The following is a 23830-nucleotide window of genomic DNA, read 5'->3' on the forward strand; positions in this document are numbered from 1 at the left end:
TCAGGGTGGTAAGAACAAGGCTCTGTTACAACTGAAATTTAAGTGCTAAAACAGCACAAAGCCTAAACCATGCCTAGCTAATCTCTCCGGCCAAGCAGGAAGAGAGAAGGAAGTTTCCTCCACCACAGCGGCCCGTGCTCAACGCACTCTATGTCCAGGACTGTCGTGTGCTGTTCCCAGCACACAGTGTCTGATCCCAGGGCCAATGTGATGAAAGACTAAAAAGTTCCACAGGTAACTATGGATCTTGCTTGATTTTTTCTTCTTTTAGTGGCGACCTGATACATTCCCTGGGTGATGTCTCCTGGCTCCCTGGTGAGATGATGAAATGACCCGTTAGTGTGGTACAAGCTCCATGGTACAAGACCATGGAAGGGGTGCCATTACTGACCAAGGCTCTGGGGTCATGTGAGCTGTTCTGAGTGGTGCCCTGAGTACAAATGACTGCCTCATGGAGAACCATGTGATTAAGGGCAAGCATAATACAATGATATGGCAAGTTGTGTCTGATATGTCTGATATAGAGGAGGTTGGGGTGGGCTGGGGGTCTGGAGTTGCATGTTACTAATTTTGGATTGCTAAAAGGAAAAAAAGTATGTGATGTGATCTGAAAACTCCTGGGGAAGATTGGGGTTGAAAGAAAAATACTCCTACAGCCCCCTGAGCTCAGAGAACTTTACAGTTAGGTGAAGAAGGGTGAGAATGTGACTCCAGGGACATTCCCAGTCCAGTTTGGCTCAATGAATGCTTAAGGCTCATCACACTTGTGAGCACAGTTCCCCCAGAAAGTGTGGGCAAAGCCTTGGCATTCCAGGACTCAAGTGGCTCAAACAGCTTTGTTTCCACATGGAAGGAACAGCTGCACACGAGAAGGAAAAGCCACACCAAAGCAAATACTGGGAAGTTTCACCAAGCTCTTTGAAGAGGAGGAAAATCACCAGATTTTTTCTATTTTTCTTTCCAAGAAAGCAGCTGGAGAGGAGGTGGACTCAACCTCAGAATCAGCCAAGTGAGAAAGCGAGCTCTACATGGACAAGAAAAGAGGGAGAAGTCTGGGGTTATCCCATTGTACACACCCCAGGAGGCGGATCTAAATAAACAGCCCTAGCAACTCCTGCAGGTGGCTTTTTCCAATGGTCCCATGCCCACAGGACCACAGCCTGTGAGCTGCACTATACTAGATAGAGCTTAAGTGGTCCAACTGACAGTGCAGGGATCAAGAGATGCTGGCAAAGCTACAGCCCTGAAGGAGGTAAGAAACTTAACACATTTTAAGGTACCTACTATTCACTTTTCTCCCACAAAGAAAGTCACAATGCTTGGTCAGCACACAAAGCCAGGAACAGACAAGCATCTTATCTGCCAGTGTCTATCAATAAAACACACTTTGCTTGAACCAGAAGGGCAGCGCTCCTGCAGCATCCTTCGACGGTATAACACAGTGGCTCTCAACCTTCCTAATGCCGCGACCCTTTAATACAGCTCCTCATGTTGTGGTGACCCCCACCATAACATTATTTTCGTTGCTACTTCATAACTGTAATTTTGCTACTGTTATGAATCGTAATGTAAATATCTGGTATGCAGGATGTATTTTCATTGTTACAAATTGAACATAATTAAAGCATAGTTATTAATCACAAAAACAATATGTAATTATATATGTGTTTTCCGATGGTCTTAGGCGACCCCTGTGAAAGGGTCGTTCGACCCCCAAAGAGGTCGCGACCCACAGGTTGACAACCGCTGGTATAACACTTCTGCAGGACAACAGTTATTACTCGAGCTTCCTCTGCCAGGCTACTAGGATTTTCTTCCGAGGCATCTGCAAGGTGAAGTAGTAGGATAGGGTCGGAAATGGAATGTCCAGTCTCAATTCTGCCACTTGGCTTTATCATTTTGGGCAAGTCATTTCAGCGCTCTGGCCTCAGCTCAGACTAGATGATCTCTAAATTCTTTTCAGGTTTAATAATCTTTGAATAAATAGAGCTCATTCCTGATTAAATAACATTCAAGCAGTGACTGCCAGCTGAGCACCAGCAGGCTATTTCTAGATGGAGCTTTCAGCTTTCCTGGCTTCTCCATGCCCCTTCTCGGGGTCTCACCTCAGGATGCCGGAGAAAACTCAGCACTGTACCTCTTCCATGATGTCCTACCCTCCTGTTGGTTGCATCCTGACACTCTCTGTGGTAAAGTTACCTTTAGGAATAAATATTTATTGACTCAGGTTTAGGTTTAAAAGACTTACATAAGTTGATGTGATTTCCCATAGACTTTAAAGGTGCCAAACAACTGAGAGTCAGAGAGCTCTGAGGGCACTCACCAGGCCCAGGACACTGAGGAGCAGATTAAACTGGGTTTTAAAGGGCAGTTTTGTTCTTTTTTGAACTCTTCTTCTCCCCTCCCCTCTCGCGCCCTCCCCACCCTCCACCACCCGCACTCCACACCCCCCAGTCACTCACTGGTCTTATTCTAGTGTTCAGGTTCCCTAGGCATACTAAGGTGACAGTGACAATGTGCTGTACTCACACTATAAAGGGCAGTGCCTTAACGAAATGCTTGATTCAAAGGAATAAAGTGAACCAGTGAAATTCAGGCATTTAGGCAGGAGCTTTAGCAAATATCTCATACTCCTTTTACACCACTACCACATCATGCTGTTTGTTAAGCTGGCAATAAAATGTTAGTGCCTGAAGTTTAGCTTAGGGTTTACATTAGAAAAAGATTATTTTTTTTAGTCTGATAACATTAAAACTCTTATTTATCTTTAACAAGAACCCCATGAAAAATGCCATCAATCAAACCTGATCTTCAGAGCTACTCAGCATCACTGCAATTTACAGCAAGACCTGCCTGTTATCTGCAGTGTCAAAATGAAAGGCTCCCTTCATCAGGACAGCATATGCTGGGTAGGGCATTTTCTTTGTGCTTAGGTGGTCTTTTGTATAAAGTGGTAGACAAAGCCGTAAGATAGCATTTATATGGTGTAGAACACCACAATCTTTTCGCCAGGAAATTCCTGATTTCATTCAATCACTAACCACTTTTAAGAAAGGTCTAGTTACTAAGTTCGTTTTATATATTTGGGACTGAAGTCACCAGCAGGCCCCACGTCTCCCCTAGGGAGTAAGCTGGAATTAGTGGGTGTGAGTATCAGATTCTGCAGTTGTTCCTCATCCCCCACCTTTTAATCTGTGCGGCTTAGGATCTAATTGGAATGCCATTTCCAGAGTTTGGAAGTCAGTTGTTAGAAACCTTGAAACAATCACCTAAGTAGTAGTTAGGTTCCCAAGTAGGCCCCATGAGACTATTCATCCATAATGTTAGTTATTGGTTGAATCATGCCCCTTCCCCCAACTCATGTTGATGTGCTAACCCCCATAACTATGGAATGTGACTGTTTGGAGAGATGATTTAAAGAGATGATTAAGTTATGATGAGGCTATTGAGTGGGTTCTATTCCAATCTAACCGATGTCCTTGTATAGAAGAGGAAATGTGGGCACAACAGAGACACCAGGGATGCATGTGTAAGAAGGAGAGGCCACGTGAGGACATAGTGAGAAGGTGGCCATCTGCAAGCCAAGGAAGAGAACTCAAGAGAAACCTTGATCTTGGACTCCTGGCTTTCAGAACTGTAAGAAAATAAATGTCTGTTGTTAAGCCAGCCAGCCTGTGGTAGTTTGTTATGGCAGCTCTGAAAGTGAATATAATATTGTCATAGAACTTACCACCATTTATAACATCTTATCTACTAGAAGATGCTTCTGAGTTCTAACATCAGAAATACTAGTACCTCTTCACTTCTCCTGTGTGTCCTGGTTCCATCTCTCCTACAGAGGCCGGGAGGGGTCAGGAGACGCCTCATTTCTACGGCAGTGGCCCCTCAGCAGGATGTTCCTATGACAGGTGTGCAGGAGAACCTCTTAGAGTCTCGGGATAACTAAAAGCAACAATAGTTAGAATAGCAGCCAGGGGCTGCTGTGGAGGGCTGGGTCATCAAGTAGCAGGGACCCTTTGGACTAGGGAACAATTCAGGAAGGGAAGTGGTGGCAGTATCTCCCCGCACTCTTGGGGCAAGCAGGGCTTTAAGTTATGAGGCACAGGGGAGTCCGGTGGGAAGAGTGGTTCTCTCTTTGTGTATGTAAACTGAAGGCTGCTTATATTTTAGGATACCTTTTTTATTTCACACCTGGAAAGTCATGCCCCATGGGGAGAGGGGTGTGGCTCCCATACCTTTTGCTTTTTTAAGTTTACACAGGTTTCCCTTGAGAATTACTACAGCCACTATTAGGATTTCTCGGTGTTCTTCAGGGGTGCTGGTCAGAAACATGGTTGCGAGCCCCCAGCATGCACCATAGTAGATCCTGCCTATAAAAAACTTAAGTTACTTCTATTTCTAGACTGTCTCACTAAACCTTTGTAAAGAATTAAATAGCTAAGGATAACTTATTTCAAATGCTCTGACTAGACTGGAATACTGTCAGTTCTAAAGTTTATGAGCTCCACTGGCTTTAAGTTTGCAGTTCCTACTCCGGTCATGTTTTTTGGCATTCATAAGAATTAATTTTCTTCTTTGCTTAGTTGGGGAAGGATTATCTCTGGAAGTTGACACTGGAGAGGACAGACCCATGTTTAATGTACTGAATCGCAGTAATTGTCAAGACTCATTAAAATTAAGATGGTAATTAACTGCTCCTGCAGGAGCTCTAGGGAATCAGGAGTGCCAACTGTCTTCTCCCGTGGGAGTACTTTAAACACAAAGGAAACATACAAAGGGCAGCAAAAAAAAAAAAAAAAAAAAAAATTGAGATCTGCAAAGCTCTGTAATTAAAAAAATATTTCATATTCATATTTTAGAACTCTAAAGAGTCCAGTGCAAGACCAACCTAATAAAAACTAGACTAAAAAACAGTTCTTGCAACCATTGCTGCAAAGCCAAGGACACATGAGACCTGAATTCAGAATAGGTGTTTTATGTTCAATTTTATTTAGTCCCAGCAAGTAGGGGGTAGATACCAGTAATGAGGACCAAGGGCTGCCCTGGTCAAGAAGTGGAGGGAAAGACCTGCGGACAAAACAGAAACAGCAGAATGCTACTTCTCTGAGATAAGTTAAGGAAGGAAATGGTGGGAGGATCTTTCATATCAAAGAAGGTTTGGTCTAGCTAGTCTCCTGATACCCCTTCTCTCTCTCCACAAACAGGAGTATTCTACATGTAGCACAGAGCATGTAGTTTTGCCCCTATTTAAGTGTATCCTTTCATTTATACACCACAGGCTGTTCTCTCATTGGGAGTTAATTGCAATTAATGCTTAATACTGTGTATGTGAACTATGTGAAAGAGTTCCTTATCTCCTCCATTTTCATCATCCTTATTTCCTCTTCCTTTATCCAATTTAGCTTTAGGGGATTTTATCAAGAAGGAAGGTAGCAGCTTTGTGTCCTAGGCCCAACTGAGCACTTTGTCAGTCCTGTTCCTTCTTGTGGTGTCTGCCCAGCTCCTCCGTATCTTCTTCTTCTTCTTTTTTTTTTGAACAAGCTTTTCTCTGCCAGATTTTCAACAATCAACTGGCAAGATATTCTGCTCTTTGCATAAAAAGGTTAATGGCAGCTTTCAGAGGAAGGAGAAAGTGCCAGACTGGGTGAGAGTAGAGAGGAGAGAGAAAAAAATGTGGTTACTCCATAGGGTTTTTCTTATAAATTTGTTAAAACACTCTCCCTCTCTCTCAAGCCCAGGCCTGATACAGACACATTTATCTCCATGGCTCTGCAGTTTTTTCTGCTGGATTGCTGGTCTTGCCTCTCTCAGCATCTCACACTCTGCTGCTCTTAGTATTTTTTGACAAGAGTTCAACATTGGAGCTGAGGAAACAAGTTCAAACATTACAAAAAGAAGAAAACCAGATCAGAAACATTCAGGCTGGGAACCAGAACAAAGTTTGTTGCTCCACAAAGAACCATTCTTCTTTTTTCTTTCTGTCTTATTTTCTCTCCCTGTTCCCCTTATCCCTTGCCCCCCAACAGCTCATAAGTCCACTTGGCTCACTTGTGTGGTACAACACTCTGTACAAATGCATTCAAGAGAGAAGAATGGAATGTCATGTTGTGACTCATGATTGATGCATTCCCTGAGTGCAGGAGATGACTTTCAGGTTCTGTGCCCAGTACTTCCCCAGCATTCACACCCTCCAGTTCACCATCTTGAAAAGAGAGGGGTACAAGCCAAAGAGTGATTGATCAAAATTGAGAAAACAAATGGAAGGAATCCAAGGAGAGGACATAGTCTGGGCCAAGTTTTGGAACAATACTTCCCTGAAAATTAAAAATGGGACTGAGTGCTGGGAAAGGGAGCTGGAATCCAAAGCTGCATGACCCACAGAGCAGGCTGGCTGATACAAGTTCATTCCAGTGTGCCGGCCCCTGATGGGAGGCTGGCATTCATGGCGGAAAAAAAGGATTTGTACTCTAGGGAGAAATTCCATTTTTAGCAGAATCTGCCCATCAGTCAAACTGCTTCAGAAAGTTTAAAAGGAGACTGGTAGTGGGGTATGATTTTTTTTCTGTTTTTGTTTTAAATTAAATTATCACTGACATACAGCAAAATGCACAAATCTTTAAATGTACAACTTGATGAATTTTGGTAAGTATTCTCTCAATATTCTTAAGCATCTCCTTTTTCATAAGAGGATGAAAATCTGAACCTTAGATTACTGATATAAATTTTAATAACTTTTAAACTTATTTTCAAAGTTCAAACTTATAGAAAAGTTGCAAGAATAATACAAAAAATTCTCATAGCCTTCACCCAAATTGCTAACATTTTACTAACTTTGCCTTAACATTCATTTCTCTCTTGATAAACAGAAATAGGTGTCTGTATGTATGGCATCTATCTATCTATCATCTATTCATGGCATCCATGAAAGAGAAAAATAAAAGAAAAAAAGGACAGTTAAAGTACTGAGGAAGAAATCACTAAGAAATTATTAAAAAAATAATAATATGAAGTGATATGAAAAAATAGCAAATAAAGTTTCAAAACATACAACAGAGAACCAAAATGCAGAATATGTCCCTATATATTTATACACTATATATGAGGCCCCTAGAACCATAAGAAATGCAAAAAATTCACTGTAAATAGCTCATTCTCGAATTGCCCTCATTAAAAATCAAATTGCCCCCCTGAGGGGCATGTGCCCTATGTTGGTAACTACTGGTTTAGATGGTGTTAACATTAGTCACTTGGTTTAGACGGTATTTCCAGGTTTTTCCAATGTAAATTAACTAAAATAATTTTGTGCTAAATAATTTTTTTGTGAAGAGACTTTCAGATTGGAAATATACTGTTCCTCAAAAACTTTTACCCACTGTTTTTCATACTCATTGATGATTCTTGCCCAAGTCAGTGATTACTATGATGGATGTCAAATAATGATTCTCTAATTCCATCATTCCTTCTCCATTTACTGGCTGGCATTCTACTATTTCCTTTCCTCCCATTCACTTGTTTATTAATTCACTTTTTCATACCAGCATAGATTCACATATTTCTATTTTATTTCAATGAGTTATAATCTGTTACTATCATTATGTATTTTGCTGCTCAAATCTTCAAGATTTTGTCATTAGGAACCTCTGTGTCCTTCTGACATACTCTCAATATTCTTGGAACACTTTCTTACTTTCTGGTATAATAAAATGTTTTGGATTTATGTTGAACTTTGCCACACAACCCTGGACTTAGTCATGTCTCCTGGAGCCCTGATTCTTTTTGGTGGAAAAAGGCATTTAGAAATTAAGATTTGGGTGCTTAACTGAGCTCCTTGTTACAGGTGTATATTATTGCTTCTAGGTCCTCTCAGCAGATAAGGCTAGAAAATATATGTGTGTATATATATGTGTAGATGAACACACACATACACACAGAGAGAAATCTAAATCAGTACATTGACCAATCAATCAATAATCAATCTATCAATCTATTAGCAACCATGAACCCATATTAATATTTCCAACAACAATCCAACATCACAGGGTTTGCCTTTACTTTTTTTTTCTTTTACCTTTCTATATTTATTACTCCCTTCTCCTATAGTGACAAATCTGGCCCCCATTATTCTCAATATATTTACTCATTTGCTCAATCTTTTTATATGTAACCAATCTCCCAACCATGTGTGCTGCCATCTTGGTCCTGGCCTACTAATTCCACCACACCAGCTGAATCTTCAGCCTTGGCCATGCCAAAAATGTTGGTGATGTGGGTTGCATCCTTGGGCCCTACCCATTAAACACATCAATTGTGCTGGCAGAATCCTTGGTCCCACCAAATATATAGGCTCCAATCCTTGGATTCAGCTCTAGACCAAATATTCAAGCTTTGCTGACCAAATCCTTAGCCTGTGTTCTGCTGGTCATTTTGGTTACATCAGCTGAAGTCTTGGTCCCAGCCCACTGACCATGCCAGCTGATTCTTCAGCCATGATAAAGGGGGAGGGGGTAGACTGGTTGACTGGTAGACTGTATTTAAGAGGAACAAATACCTACATTCTAATATTTGTCAGGACTAAATCCTTAAGCCTACTTAACATATAAAACTTTTTTATAAGATTACTAATATTTAGGGCATATTGCCTAAATACTGTCCAAAGAGTTGAAATTTATTACTTATATGAAATAACACATTAGCTATCTGAGTACTTGGGTAGCAATATTTAGGGTCGCCTATAAAATGGTTTTTATTGAAATAAATTTTGGTATTATGATATTGTTGAGATGTTAAAGAAAAAAATAGGCTTATGGAAGTTATTGTTGTTTATAATAGAAGGATGTTGAAGATGTTGCTTATAATTTGATTCTTGATAAGGATCCACAAGGAAGAAATTTCTTTCTTGATCATTTCGATATACAGAAAAAGCATCTGACAAAATACAATATCCTTTCATGATAAAAGCCCTTAACAAATCAATACAGAAGGACCTTATTGCAACACATTAAAGGCCATATAAGACACACCCACAGCCAGCACTCAGTGATAAAAGGTTGAAAGCTTTTCCTCTAAGATCAGGAATAAGACAAGGGTACCCCCCTTACCACTCCTATCAACAGTACTGGATGTCCTAGCCAGAGCAATCAGACAAGAAAAGGAAATAAAAAGCATCCAAATAGAAAAAGTAAAATTGTCTTTGCAGATAATATGGTCTTATATATAAAAAATCCTGAAGACTCCACCAAAAACTGCTAGAACTAATCAATGAATTCAGTAAAGCTGTACGATACAAAATCAATATACAGAAAACAGTTGTGTCTCTATATACTATAACAAAACATCTGAAAAATATATAAATAAGACAATCCCATTCACGATAGCATAAAAAACAAAGTACTTAGAAATAAATTTAACCAAGGAGGTAAAAGATCTATACACTGAAAAAATTTTGGTGAAAGAAACTGAAGAAGATAAAAGCATATGGAAAGGTATTCCATGTTCATGAATTGGAAGAATAATGTTAAAATGTCCATATTACCCCAAACCATCTATAGATTCAATGCAATTCCTATCAAAATTCCAATGGTATTTTTTATAGAAATAAAAAAAATCCTAAAATTTGCATGGAGCTACAAAAGACCCCAGGTAGCCAAAGCAATCCTGAGAAAAAAGAACAAAGTTTAAGATATCATATTCCTGATTTTAAACTATACCGCAAAGCTACAGTAATCAAAACACAATGATACTGACATAAAAATAGGTCCACAGACCAATGGAACAGAATTGAGAGCTCAGAAATAAACTCCTGCATATATGGTCAACTAATATTTAAAAAAGGAGCCAAAAATACTCAATGGGGAAAGGATAGTTTCTTTAATAAATGATATTGAGAAAATTGAAAGAATGTAGAAGAATTGAAATTGGACCTCAATCTTACACCAAACACAAAAATGAACTTAAAATGGATTAAATACTTAAACATAAAACCCCAAACTGCAAAATCCCTAGGGGAAACATAAGGAAAAGCTCCTTGACATCAGTCTGGGCGATGATTTCTGGATATGACACCAAAACAAAAACAAAAATAAATAAACAGGACCACATGAAACTAAAAAGGGAGACGAACAACCCAATTAAAAATGGGATATCACTAATCATCAGGGAAATGCAAATCAAAATCACAATGTGATACTAGTTCATACCTTTCATACCTGTTAGAATGGTTATTGTCAAGAAGACAAGAAAATAACAAGTGTTGGGGAAGAGAAAAGGGAACCTTTGCTTGTACATTGTTGGCGAGAATGTAAATTGGTACAGCCAGTATAGAGGTTCTTCAAAAAATTTAAAAAAGAACTACCATATGATCCAGCAATCCCACTTCTGGGTATTTATCCAAAGAAACTGAAATCAGGATGTGGTAAAGATACCTGCACTCCCATGCTCATTTTAGCGTTATTCACAATAGCCAAGATATGGAAACAACCTAAGTGTCTGTCAATGAACAGATAAAGAAGATATGGTATAGATATGCATAGTGGAATATTATTCAGCCATGAGAAAAAATAAAACCCTGTTCTTTGTGACAACTTGGATGAACACTGAGGGCATTATACTAAGTGCAGTAAGTCAGACTGATAATGTATGATATTGACTTACATGTGGAATCCAAAAGAAAAAAAAAAGCCTAATTCAGAAAAACAGAGTGTACCCTACACTGTGGTTACCAGGAGCCGGGGTGTTGAGGAAATAGAAAGATATTGTTCAAAGGGTATGAACTTCTAGTTAGAAGATTAACAAGTTCTGAAGATCTAACGTATAGGATTGTAATTATAGCTAAAAATACTGTATTACATATTTGATTGCTGCTAAGAGAGTAGATCTTAAATGTTCTCACCATAAAAAAGAAATGGTAATTATGTAATGGAATGAAAATGGTAGCTAATGCTATGGTAGTAATCATTTTATAATATATAAATACATCAAGTCAACATGCCACAAGCCTTAAATATATACAATGTTTATGTTAACTGTATCTCAATAAAGTTGGAAAACAATTTCTTTTGGATCTCAGAACTAGAAATTGTCATGTTTTTGATGATCTACTGGTTTGTTATATCTTGTAGGATAGTATAAACTGTATTACTAATCACATTTCTCTCTTGACAGTGCCTGAGAGCTCACTCCTGGATTCATCTTGTGTTTTTCTCCTTCCCCTTGATTATGAGAACCATGGAGTTGGGAATGCAGAAGGAAGGAGAGCTCTTTAGGAGATTCTGATATCCTTTATCCTCTCCGAGAAGCACTGCTCCAGGACCACTCACTCAATTTGAAGTACTATAAGATTTAGAACTGAGTTTCTGACTACTCATTCCATCATTCTGGATCATACTCCCCTTTAATCTTAAAGCAGAATGATATAATACAGTGCATATAACTTCTAACTTTATATAAGAAGTAAAAATATGTAATGTGAACTGGAAAAATATTGTCTATAAAAGATAAAATAATGGCTGTTCTTTTTATGTATACAAGACATTTAAAAACAAGCTACCTATCCTTGGCCATAAAGTATCTCAAATGAGGGGATTTTCAAAATTGCAGCAGAGTAAGTGGATACTATGCTGACATACTCCCAGGACCAAACTGGAATTATAACGAAAATACAGAAAAACTATCCTGAATACTCAACTGAATACTAGCTGGAAAGAACCCTGATAATCAAGGATGGAATGTGGAGACCGCATAGAGACTGGTAGGGAGTGTGGAGGCACGAAAGGGCTGGCTGGGCTCCCATAGACAGCAGCTGAAGTTATGAAGGAATATCTCAGCTGTGGGAGGTTCTAAACCCCAAGCTGGGCTCTCTAGCCCAGAGCACTAGAAATGAGAAAGGTGCCCATATAACTTCAGTTACCATAACATCTGGCTGTGAAAAGGAATACACAGCAGATTAGGGGAAGCCGAGGATCGGGTAGGTGAATTAGAAGATAGGGTAGAAAAAAATCACTCAATCACAGAACCAAAATGAAAAAACAATGAAAAAAACAGGAGGACAGCTTAAGGGAGCCGTGTGATAACATGAAACGTAGCAACATTCACATAATAGGAGAACCCTAAAGACTCCACCAAAAAACTACTAGATTTAATAAAGGAATTGGGCAATGTAGCAGGATACAAAATTAGCACCCAGAAATCGATGAAATTTTTACACACCAACAATGAATTCTCAGAAAGAGAAACTAAAAGAAACAATCCCATATACTATAGCAACATAAAAAGTAAGATTCTAGGAATAAACTTAACCAAGGAGGTAAAAGACGTACTCTGAAAACTACATGATGTTGAAAAAAGAGACAGAGGAAGATATGAAGAAGTAGAAGAATATACCGTGTTCATGGATTGGTAGAATTAACATCACTAAAATGTCCATACTACCAAAGCAATCTATAGATTCAATGCAATCCCTGTTAAATTACCAATGGCATATTTCACAGATCTAGAACAAATATTCCACAAATTTATATGGAACCAAAAAAGATCCTGAATAGCTATAGCAATCTTGAAAAAGAAGAACATGCCCTAGCTGGTTTGGCTCAGTAGATAGAGCATCAGCCTGTGGACTAAAGGGTCCCGGGTTTGATTCTGGTCAAGGGCACGTGCCTGGGGTGCGGGCTTGATCCCCAGTAGCGGGTATGCAGGAGGCAGTCAATCAATGATTCTCTCTCATCATTGATGTTTCTCTCTCTCTCTCCCTCTTCCTTCCTCTCTGAAATCAATAAAAATATTTTTTAAAAAAGAACAAAGTTGGAGGGATCACAATACCAGATAACAAGTTATACTACAAAGCCACTGTAATCAAAACAGTCTGGTACTGGCACAAGAACAGGCATATAGATTAACGGAATAGAACAAAGACCCTAGAAATTGACCCAACCCATTACATCAATTAATATTTGACAAAGGAGGCAAGAGCATACAATGGAATCAAGACAGTCTCTTCAATAAATGGTGCTGGGAAAATTGGATACATGCAAAAAAATGAAACTAGACTACCAACTTACACTATACACATACATAAAACTCAAAATGGATAAAAACTTAAATGTAAGATGTGAAACCATAAGAATCCTAGAAGAAACCATAGGCATCAAAATCTCAGACATCTCTTGTAGCAGTATGTTTGCGGATACATCTCCTATGGCAAGGGAATCAAAGGGAAAAAATAAACAAATGGGACTACATCAAAATAAAAAGTTTCTGCACAGCAAAATAAACTATCAACAAAATGAAAAACACACACACAAAAAAACAGTCCACTGATGGGAGAGTATATTTGCCAATGATTCCTCTGATAAAGGGTTAATTTTCAAACTACATAAGGAACTCATACAACTTAACAAAAGGACGACAAACAATACAATTAAAAAATAGGCAAAGGATCTAAATAGACACTTCTTCAAAGTGGACATACAGAAGGCCAGGAGACACATGAAAAAATGCTCGAAGTCATTACTCTGAGAGATGCAAATTAAAATGACAATGAGGTATCACCTCACACCTGTCAGAATGGCTATCATCAGCAAATTAACAAAGGACAAATGTTGGTGAGGATGTGGAGAAAAGGGAACCCTAATACACTGTTGATGGGAATGCAGACTGGTGCAGCCACTGTGGAAAACAGTATGGAGTTTTCCTCCTCTCCCCCCCAAAAATTAAAAATGGAACTGCCATTTGACTCAGTGATCCCACACCTAGGAATATAGCCTAAGAATCCTCAAACACCAAACAGAAAGAATATGTGCACCCCTATGTTCACAGCAGCACAATTTACAATAGATAAGATTTGGAAACAGCCCAAGTGCCCATCAGCAGATGAGTGGATACAAAAGCTGTGGTACATTTACACAATGGAATACTATGCAGCTGTAAAAAAGAAAGAACTCTTACCATTTGCAACAGCATGGATAGACCTGGAGAGTATTATGCTAAGTGAAATAAGCCAGTCAGAGAAAGACAAGTATCACATGATCTCACACATATGTGGAATCTAATGAACAAAATAAACTGATTAACAAAATAGATCCAGAGACACAGATGCATGGAATAGACTGTGGAGTTGCAGAGGGAAGGCAGGGGAGTGTGGGTGGGTGGGAGGCTATCAACCAAAGACCTTGTATTCATATAGGGTATGCATATGCACAGACAGTGGGATGGTGAGGGCCAGGGGCAGACGGTGAGGGTGGACTAGAAGGGGTCATTTGGGGTAAAAGGGGACATATGTTATACTTTCGATAAAGATGTAAAAAAACAAACAAAAAACCCAAAAACAAATGAACAAAAAGAAACTTAAAAAATAAAGTTTTAAAAAGTATCCCAAATGTGAGACTTGGCCCAAATTTATTTAGTTGTTGGAATTTTTTATTTCATTTTTCAATTATAGTTTGCATTCAATATTATTTTGTATTAGTTTCAGATGTATAGCATAGCATAGTGGTTATATAATCATATACTATACAAAGTGTTCCTTGAAATTTCCAGTAACCACCTGGCACCATACATAGTTATTGTAACATTACTGACTATATTCCTCTTTCAAGAAGAAATTAAGATTTTTACAGCAACATGCTAAATCTGAGAGGTAGGGCTTATCTTTTCACATCAAATAAGTAAGGTGGATAATTGATTGGGCTGTTATAAATATGTCTATTATTAGGCAATATCACACCATGGGAAAGTATAAGCACAGCTCTGATTCCAGTTTGCATTTCTCAACCTGTGAGTTGTCACTGCTACCTTTAACATCATACCATGGAGGATTTTGTTTTAAACACAATTTTCCTTCCTGTATTATGAATAACAAATAATGTTTAACAAACAGGAACTATTTGGCTGAAAAACAGTGTACAGCTTCAAAATTCTGATGAAGAGTTTAGTAAATGTACAACACAATTTAGAAACAAAAGGAACTTAAATTAATGTTTTAAAAACTGTTCTAATTCTTTTTCTAAGTGTTCACTTTCCATGTCTGCTCTCTATCTCTATCCTTATCCTATTTTCTCTTTGTTTCTTTTATTCATTGTTTTTATCTCCTGAATTATCTTCTCATTTATTTATTGAACTAAAAAAAAATCATAACATGACAAAAGAGAATTAGTAGAATTTTACAGGCAACAGTAAACAGAATATGTAGTAGAGAGGGAGTAACTTAAACTAATTAATCTAATGGTTCTTTTCCTTCAAATAGTAATTCCTAATATCTGTTGAAGAACTAACTACTGCTAAGAATCTTGAATATGAGCACCAACTTCCCTAAGGTAACTCCTATTGCATCAACCTAAGTAGCAGCTGAATTTTGATAGGGTCTTATCAAAGTTCAAGTGACTGACCTGTTCCTGGGTCATCTTCTGCAGCTCATTTTCCCAAGTTGCCTGGTCATCGTCCAAGTTATAGGAAGCTGGTGGAGTGAGCCCATGAAGGATCAGGGGGTCTCGGTCATGGCAGAGGGCTGTCAGGTGTCCAATATACAATTTTAATTTGCTTCTATTTTGGTCAAGTTCTAAGAGAGGTTGGATGATCTAAGGGGAAAAAAAAATGAGGAAAGTCAAGATCAGTCTGAAATGAGCTTAAATATCGTTATGCCTCCCAAGTCAAAGAAAACTGACCAAATCGCTATTGAAATCTTCAGGATTATAAAAAGAAACATTTTCACATACCTGCACATTTACAGTATCACACTCAATCACCCCATTCTGGGAGATGGGTAGGGGATGTTGGCTTAGTGCATCAATTCAAGACTAAAAGTTCCATACTTTGGCAGGGGATTAAGCACAGGCCTGACTTGTTTTACAGAGATGACATTGCTGATAAGGACTCCAGTTACCTCACAATTTCTCTTCCACTTATTTATGAGTAGGTTTCAAAAAGCTGTTAGTGAAATCTGCTCATCTGAAAGCCTGGGCAACATACACTTCATGTGTTCCTCCAGCTCCTAGAATGGACGAAAAATGCTGTCTCTGGAGAAGGTGCATGTTTTCCTTGGCCAAGAGATGTGACGAGTGAATTCATTACCAACCTTCCTCATCCTGGCTTAAGCTCCCCTCATTCTTTCCACAGAGCCTATCTGATATTCTTTTTAAACAATGATTGATAAATCTTTATATAACACCAAATACCTGACTCGTAGCCAAAGACTCTGAAATTCTCTTAGTTGTAACATTGGCTCTATGTTTTTCTTGAACAGCAGTCCTTCTCTCTTTCTCTTTTACATTCCCTTTGCCCTGGATAAATAACCATCCCTTTGACTCCCTTTGGAAGCCATTAAATGACAGATGGCTTCTGCCCCAGAATTTCATTTAACAGCTCTCATGACAATACTCTGGCCAGGTACTTAGTAGTTGGTCAAAGCCTGGGGTTTAGGAACAGTTGGGCCCAATCTCACATCTCAGAGCACTGAAATGTTAAAGCAGCATCTGCTTGATACACAGCAGCTGTGAAAGCTGCAAAACGTGGCCAAAATGCTGGCGATTCTCAAAATGTTCCCAGGGCTTAAAAGGCAGAGGTATGCACCTGCTGCATGTCACTGGGCTGGCATTTGTCAGCAACAGGACACCTCTGACCCACCTAATGAATAAGGAGCCCAGAAATCTTCAAATCAATAGAAGCAAGGCCTGGTATTACTTTCAACAGTGACACTGATTTCCTCTGGCCTCCTCAGAGGAGTGCTCCTGCTGCTTTCCTTTCTAAGGGTTTTAAACCAATGTTATGTAATTTTTATTATAAAATCAATATACATTTTACTCTGAAAAATACTGGGAGAAACTGTAAAAGAAATAATAAAAGAGCCTTTAGGTATTCCATCAAGAATACAACCTGAATGACTTCTGGTCAAGATGGCGGTGTAGGTAAACATGGTACTCATATCCTCCCACCACCACATCAATATTGCAACTAAACTACAGAACAACCATCATTCAGAATTACCTGAAATCTGTCTGAATAGAAGTCCTACAACTAGGGAATAAAGAAGAGGCCACATGGAGATTGGTAGGAGGCGGGGAGATGTGGAATGCGCTGGTCTCACACCCATGTATGCTGGATAAAAACCAGGAAGGGTATCTCGGCTGCAGAGGTCCTCACACCAGGCGCCCCAGCCCACGGTTCCAGTGCCAGGAAAAGTCCCCATAGCTTCTGGCTATGAAAACCAGTGGAAATTGAGGCTGAGGGAAACAGAGAGCTGCTCTTAAAGGGACCACATATGGACTTACTTGGACTCACTCCCTCTGAGCTCCAGCATTGGGGCAGCAGCTTGAAAGGCACCAGAGACTAACAGGGAGGACCTGAAGTGTCTGGTATCAAGGTGAGAGCTGGGGGTGTGGCTTTTTCCCAGAGAAAAGTGCTGGTGGAGGCCATTGTTCCTTTGATGAGGCCTCCCCTCACAGAGCCAGCAAACAGGCACCATATCTGAGACTCCATCAACCTGGCCTATACTGTTTACCCTACCTTGGTGATTCCTTGAGGCCCTGCCCCACCCAGCTTTTGGGTCCAAACAAATTATTTCCAGTGGCTTTTCCATATGAATAGCCTGTCTTGGCTCATCCTTCAGATTTTCCTGAATCTCTCAAACAAACAGCATCTGGCCTCAGTGTGTCCTGTAACTGTCACTAAGTGGCCCAAGGCCTGGCACTAGCAGTCTGCCTTGGTTCACAGCTTGGCCTTGCCTGGGCACCTCCAAGCCAAGCCTAAGTATCATCCATCTGTAGATCACTTTGCAGCTCATGTCAGGTGGCCCTGGGCAGAACACAGGTGGTGGCTGACCTTGGCCTACACCTCCAGGAAGGCCCCAGAGCCAGCACACTCAGTAGATAGCTTCAGACCATGTTGAAGTATCACAAACCACCTCCACAAGCAACACACTCAAAGGGTGGACTCGGCAGGCACCAGAGCCCTGCTGAAGTAAGTTCTGCTCTGTGGAGTGGACCCATGGCCAGCAGATCCTCTACTGTGGTCACAGGTTGGTGGTTGGAGCCAGTCCTTGCAGCTGATTGGCCTGGAGGTAAATCCCTCCAACTGACATGTCAACAGCAATCAAGGCTCAACTACAAGAAGAGAGTGATCATAGCCCACACGGGGGTGCACCTCAAGGGCCCAGCTTGGGTGATCATGAAGGCTGTGCCAGTGGACCCCACAGAACACCTATTACATGAGGCCACTCTAACAAGCCCGGGAGACACAGCAGCTCCACCAAATACATAAAAACAAACACAGGGAGGCAGCCAAATGAGGAGGCAAAGAATCATGTCCCAAATGAAAAAATAGAACATTGTTCAAAACACTGGTTATAAGGATGCTCAAGGAACTTAGAAAGAACTTCAACAGCATAAAAAAGAGACATGAAAACCATAAAAAGAAGCAGTCAGAAATGAAGAATACACTAACTGAAATGAAGAATAATTTATAGGGAATCAACAGTAGAGTAGATGAAGCTGAGAATCAAATCAGTGATTTGGAATATAAGGAAGCAAAAAACACCCTATCAGAACAGCAAAAAGAAGAAAGAATAAAAGAAATGAGAATAGTGTAAGGAGCCTCTGGGTCAACTTCAAGTACACCGACATTTGTATCACAGGGGTGCCAGAAGGAGGAGAGAGAGAGCAAGAAATTGAAAGCCGGTTTGAAAAATAATGACAGAAAACTTCCCTAACTAGGTGAAGGAAAGACATACAAGTCCAGGAAGCCCAGAGAGTCCCAAACAAAATGGACCCAAAGAGGCCCACACCAAGATGCATCATAATTATAATGTCAAAAGGTTAAAAACAAAGAGAGACATTTAAAAGCAGCAAAATAAAAGCAGTTAGTTACCTAAAAGGAAACTCCCATAAGACTGTTAACTGATTTCTTAACAGAAACTCTGTAGTCCAGAAGGAATTGGCAAGAAATATTCAAAGTGATGAAAGGCAAGGATCTACACCCAAGATTGCTCTACCAAGCAAAGCTATCCTTTACAATAGAAGGACAGATAAAGAGCTTCCTAGACAAGAAAAAGTGATAGGAGTTTATCACCACCAAAACAGTATAATGTGAAATGTTAAAGGATCTTCTTTAAGGAGAAAAAAATCAAAATATGAATAAAATTGCAATAAATACATATCTATCAACAAGTAAATCTAAAAAATAAAATAAATGAATAAGCAGAACAAAAAGAATACCACCTGAAATTTTAGCAATTTTCTTCCAAATTTTAAAATAACTTATATTAATCAATTTTTAATAGTATCAGACTTCACATTTATTTAATGTACTGTTTATTCATTTACTGTTATATTGTGAGTACTATCACCATGTTGCATTGTTACTGGAAATCATGATTTTTAATGGTTGCTTTATAAATATACTACATTTCATTTGTTTCTAATACTATTTCCATGACAAAAGAGAGAACAACTAGGGTTTGGTGGCTAAAACAATCTTTAGCTTACTAAAGAGATCAGAATTCAGAGTTTAGGCCTATATAATGTAACACAATATAGAAGTTAGAGTTTGCCTAGACAAACCTGAGAAAATGAATTAATTTAGCATTATTTTAATTTTAATTTTCTTTGTTAATCTTCACCCAAGGACATTTTTTCCATTGATTTTTAGAGAGAGTGGAAGGAAGGGTGAGAGACAGAGAGAAACATCAATGTGAGAGACATCCACAGGCTGCCTCCTGCATGTGCCCTGACCAGGACCAGGGATCGAGCCTGCAACCAAGGTATATGCCCTTGACTGGAAACCCTTCAGTCCATAGGCTGATGCTCTAATCACTAAGCCAAACCAGCAAGGGAAGCATTATTTTTATTTCTTTTCTTTTATAACTTTTATTTACTTTATTTTATTTTTAAATATATTTTTATTGATTTCAGAGAGGAAGGGAGAGTGAGAGTGATATAGAAACATCAATGATGAGAGAGAATCATTGATCGGCTGCTTCCTGCACATCCCCTACTGGGGATTGAGCCCATAACCCAGGCATGTGCCATTGACCGCAATCAAACCCGGGACCCTTCAGTCCGCAGGCTGACGATCTATCCACTGAGCCAAACCAGCTAGGGCTTGACTTTTATTTCTTAATCTCTCTCACATACACACAATTCTGTAAGAATAAAGATTAAACACTTAGGTGCTGGTATGAAAGGCTCTTGGGCTCTATAAGAGACCCCCAATGGGCAGGCTCATGGCACCAATTCTGTGTTGGCATTTTCTACCTATGCTATGATAGGCTTATCAACACTGCCAATCACCAAAGGAAGAGATTGGTTCAATAAAGCCAAGGATTTAGAGAGTGGGAAATTTTTCACAAACATCAATCTCTCAAAAAAATTGTATTTTGTTTTTGACAACAAATACATATAGTGTAGAAAATTCAGAAAGAATTCCAAAGTTAATCTTTAAAGGCAATATTCTTTTAAATGCATGTACACTTTGCACTTTAATAACAAAACTGTCTAGTCACAATTCTACCACATCCCTCATGCCTCCAAGCAATGCACTCCTATTTTAATTTCCTTTTTTTAAATTTTTATTTTTAGCTTGGACTTCTCTATCTTCTTTCATAGAAATGAAATGACAAAAACAACAACAAAACGAACAAACTTTTGGGATTCTCACTGGGTTTGTGCAACTTAATCCCATTCCTTCTTTTCTTTTTTAAAAAAAATATATTTTATTGATTTTTTATAGAGAGGAAGGGAGAGGGATAAAGAGTTAGAAACATCGATGAGAGAGAAATATCGATCAGCTGCCTCCTGCACACCTCCTACTGGGGATGTGCCTGCAACCAAGGTACATGCCCTTGACTGGACTCAAACCTGAGACCCTTCAGTCTGCAGGCAAGCGCTCTATCCACTGAGCCAAACCAGTCAGGGCCTTTCTTTTCTTTTTTTCTTAATATATTTTTTATTGATTTTTTTTACAGAGAGGAAGGGAGAGGGATAGTTAGAAACATCAATGAGAGAGAAACATTGACCAGCTGCCTCCTTTGGTACACAGGATGATGCTCCAACCAACTGAGCCACAGTGGCCATAGCTACACTGTTAACATTTTTTTAAATATATTTTTTATTGATTTTTTTACAGAGAGGAAGGGAGAGGGATAGAGAGTTAGAAACATCGATGAGAGAGAAACATCCATAAGCTGCCTCCTGCACACCTCCTACTGGGGATGTGCCCGCAACCAAGGTACATGCCCTTGACCCTGTAACTGGAATCCAACCTGGGACCTTCAGTCCACAGGCCAACACTCTATCCACTGAGCCAAACCCATTACAGCCCATTCTTTTTCTTTTCTTTTCTCTCCTTCCCTCTCCGTGTGTGTGTGTGTGTGTGTGTGTGTGTGTGTGTGTGTGTGTGTGTATGTGTTGCCATCACATCTGGACTGCAAGGCTGAAACGGTTGGTCATCGTAGGTAATTACTGTTTGGATTGGAAAACTGGCATAAAAAGGTATGACTGTTGAGGAAAGGGGACAATGTGATAAATGGTAATAATCAAAAGATCAAATTTCTCACAGTAAAATGGAAAGACACAAACTTACTACTTCATGACTGGTGATGGGAAAATTGATATTTTAGGTCCCTGTTCTTTTTCTTTTAATTTTTTATTTTATTTATTTATCGTCTAAACTTTTACATATGTCTCCTTTTTCCCTGATTGCCCCCTCCCCTCCAGCCATTCCTACCTGGGGAAAGCCCCCACCGCCCCAATGTCTGCATCCATTGGTTATGCTAATATACATGCATACAAGTCATTTGGTTGCTCTCTAACCCCCTCTCCCCTGCCATTTGTCTCTGGATCTATTCTTGTTCATCAAATTATGTTGATCATTATATCCCACATAAGAGTGAGATCATGTGATATTTATATTTCTCCGACTGGCTTATTTCACTCAGCATAATGCTCTCCAGTTCCATCCATGCTGTTGCAAATGGTAAAAGTTCCTTCTTTTTTATAGCGGCATAGTATTCCATTATAGATGCACCACCATTTTTTAATCCACTCATCTGTTGATTGGCACTTAGGTTGTTTCCAAATCTTAGCTATGATAAATTGTGCTGCTATGAACATAGGGGTGCATATATTCTTTCTGATTGGTGTTTCTGGTTTCTTGGGATATAGTCCTAGAAGTGGGATTACTGGGTCAAATGGGAGTTCCATTTTTAACTTTTTGAGGAAACTCCATACTGTCTTCCACAGTGGCTGCACCAGTCTGCAATCCCACCAGCAGTGCATGAGGGTTCCTTTTTCTCCACATCCCAGCCAGCACTTGTCACTTGTTGATTTGTTTATAATAGCCATCCTGATAGGTATAAGATGGTATCACATTGTTTTGATTTGCATCTCTCGAATGATTAGTGACTTTGAGCATGTTTTCATATGTCTCCTGGCCTTCTGTATGTCCTCTTTCGAAAAGTGTCTATTTAGGTCCTTTGCCCACTTTTTGATTGGATTGCTTATCTTCCTTTAGTTAGGTTGTATGAATTCTCTGCAAATTTTGGAGATTAAACCCTTATGTGAAATATCATTGGCAAATATATTCTCCCATGCAGTGGGCTTTCTTGTTGTTTGTTGATGGTTTCTTCTGCTGTGCAGAAGCTTTTTATTTTCACGTAGTCCCATTTGTTTATTTTCTCCTTAGTCTCCATTGCCCTAGCAGCTGTATCAGTAAAGATATTTCTAGACATATGTCTGCTATTTTGCTGCCTATGGAGTCTTGTAGGATTTTTATGGTTTCCCATCTTACATTTAAGTCTTTTAGCCACTTAGAGTTTGTTTTTGTGTATGGTGTAAGTTGGTGATCTAGTTTCATTTTTTTGCATGTATCTGACCAAATTTCCCAGCACCATTTATTGAAGAGACTGTCTTGACTCCATTGTATGCTCTTGCCTCCTTTGTCAAATATTAATTGAGCATAATGGCTTGGGTCAATTTCTGGGTTCTCTGTTCTGTTCCATTGGTGTATATGTCTGTTCTTGTGCCAGTACCAGGCAGGTTTGAGGACCGTGGCTTGGTAATATAGCTGATATCTGGTATGGTGATCTCTCCAACTTTTTTCTCAGGATTGCTGTGGCTATTTGCGGTCTTTTTAAAAATTCCAGATGAATTTTTGGAGAGTTTGTTCTAGATCTTTGAGATATGCTGTTGGTATTTTAATGGGGATTGCATTGAGTCCGTAGATTGCTTTGGGTAGTATGGACATTTTAATGATGTTGATTCTACCAATCCATGAACATCGTATGTTCTTCCATTTTTTTATGCCTTCCTCTATCTCTTTTTTCAATGTCCTGTAGTTTTCTGAGTACACGTCTTTTACCTCCTTAGTTTATTCCTAAATATCTTAATTTTTTTTGATGCAATGGTAAATGGGATTGTTTTTTTTCGTTTCTTTTTCTGTGAGTTCATTATTGGTGTATAAAAAGGCCATAGACTTCTGGCTGTTAATTTTGTATCCTGCTACATTGCCAAATTCATTTATAAGATCTAGTAGTATTCTGATGGAGTCTTTGGGGTTTTCTATGTATAGTATCATGTCATCTGCAAATAAGGACAGTTTTACTTCTTTTCCAATTTGGATGCCTTTTATTTCTTCTTTTTATCTGATTACCATGGCTAGCACTTCCAGTACTACATTGAACAGGAGTGGTGAAAGTGGGCATCCCTGTCTTGTTCCCATTCTTAGGGAAAATGAGTTTAGTTTTGGCCCATTGAGTATGATGTTGACTGTAGGTTTGTCATATAAGGCTTTCATTATGTTGAGGTATGATCCCTCTATTCCCACTTTGCTGGGAATTTTTATCAAGAAAGGG

At 39.2% G+C, this 23830-nt stretch overlaps 1 protein-coding gene across 1 annotated transcript in view; it reads right to left on the reverse strand.

Annotated features, from left to right (window-relative positions):
* Positions 1 to 5534: 5534 nt before the first annotated feature.
* ERC1 (ELKS/RAB6-interacting/CAST family member 1) overlaps positions 5535 to 23830 on the reverse strand; it is a 443495-nt gene continuing 425199 nt past the window's right edge. Inside the window, exons 18-19 of the mRNA XM_081083645.1 lie at positions 15378 to 15566; positions 5535 to 6202 (exon numbers count right to left, since the gene is read on the reverse strand). Coding sequence (XP_080939771.1) covers positions 6182 to 6202; positions 15378 to 15566 — 210 coding nt within the window. The 3' untranslated portion in view covers positions 5535 to 6181. The remainder of the gene's footprint in view (positions 6203 to 15377; positions 15567 to 23830) is intronic.

Source organism: Myotis nattereri (genome assembly GCF_964212035.1).
Source record: "Myotis nattereri genome assembly, chromosome: 2".
NCBI classification, from domain to species: Eukaryota; Metazoa; Chordata; class Mammalia; order Chiroptera; family Vespertilionidae; genus Myotis; species Myotis nattereri.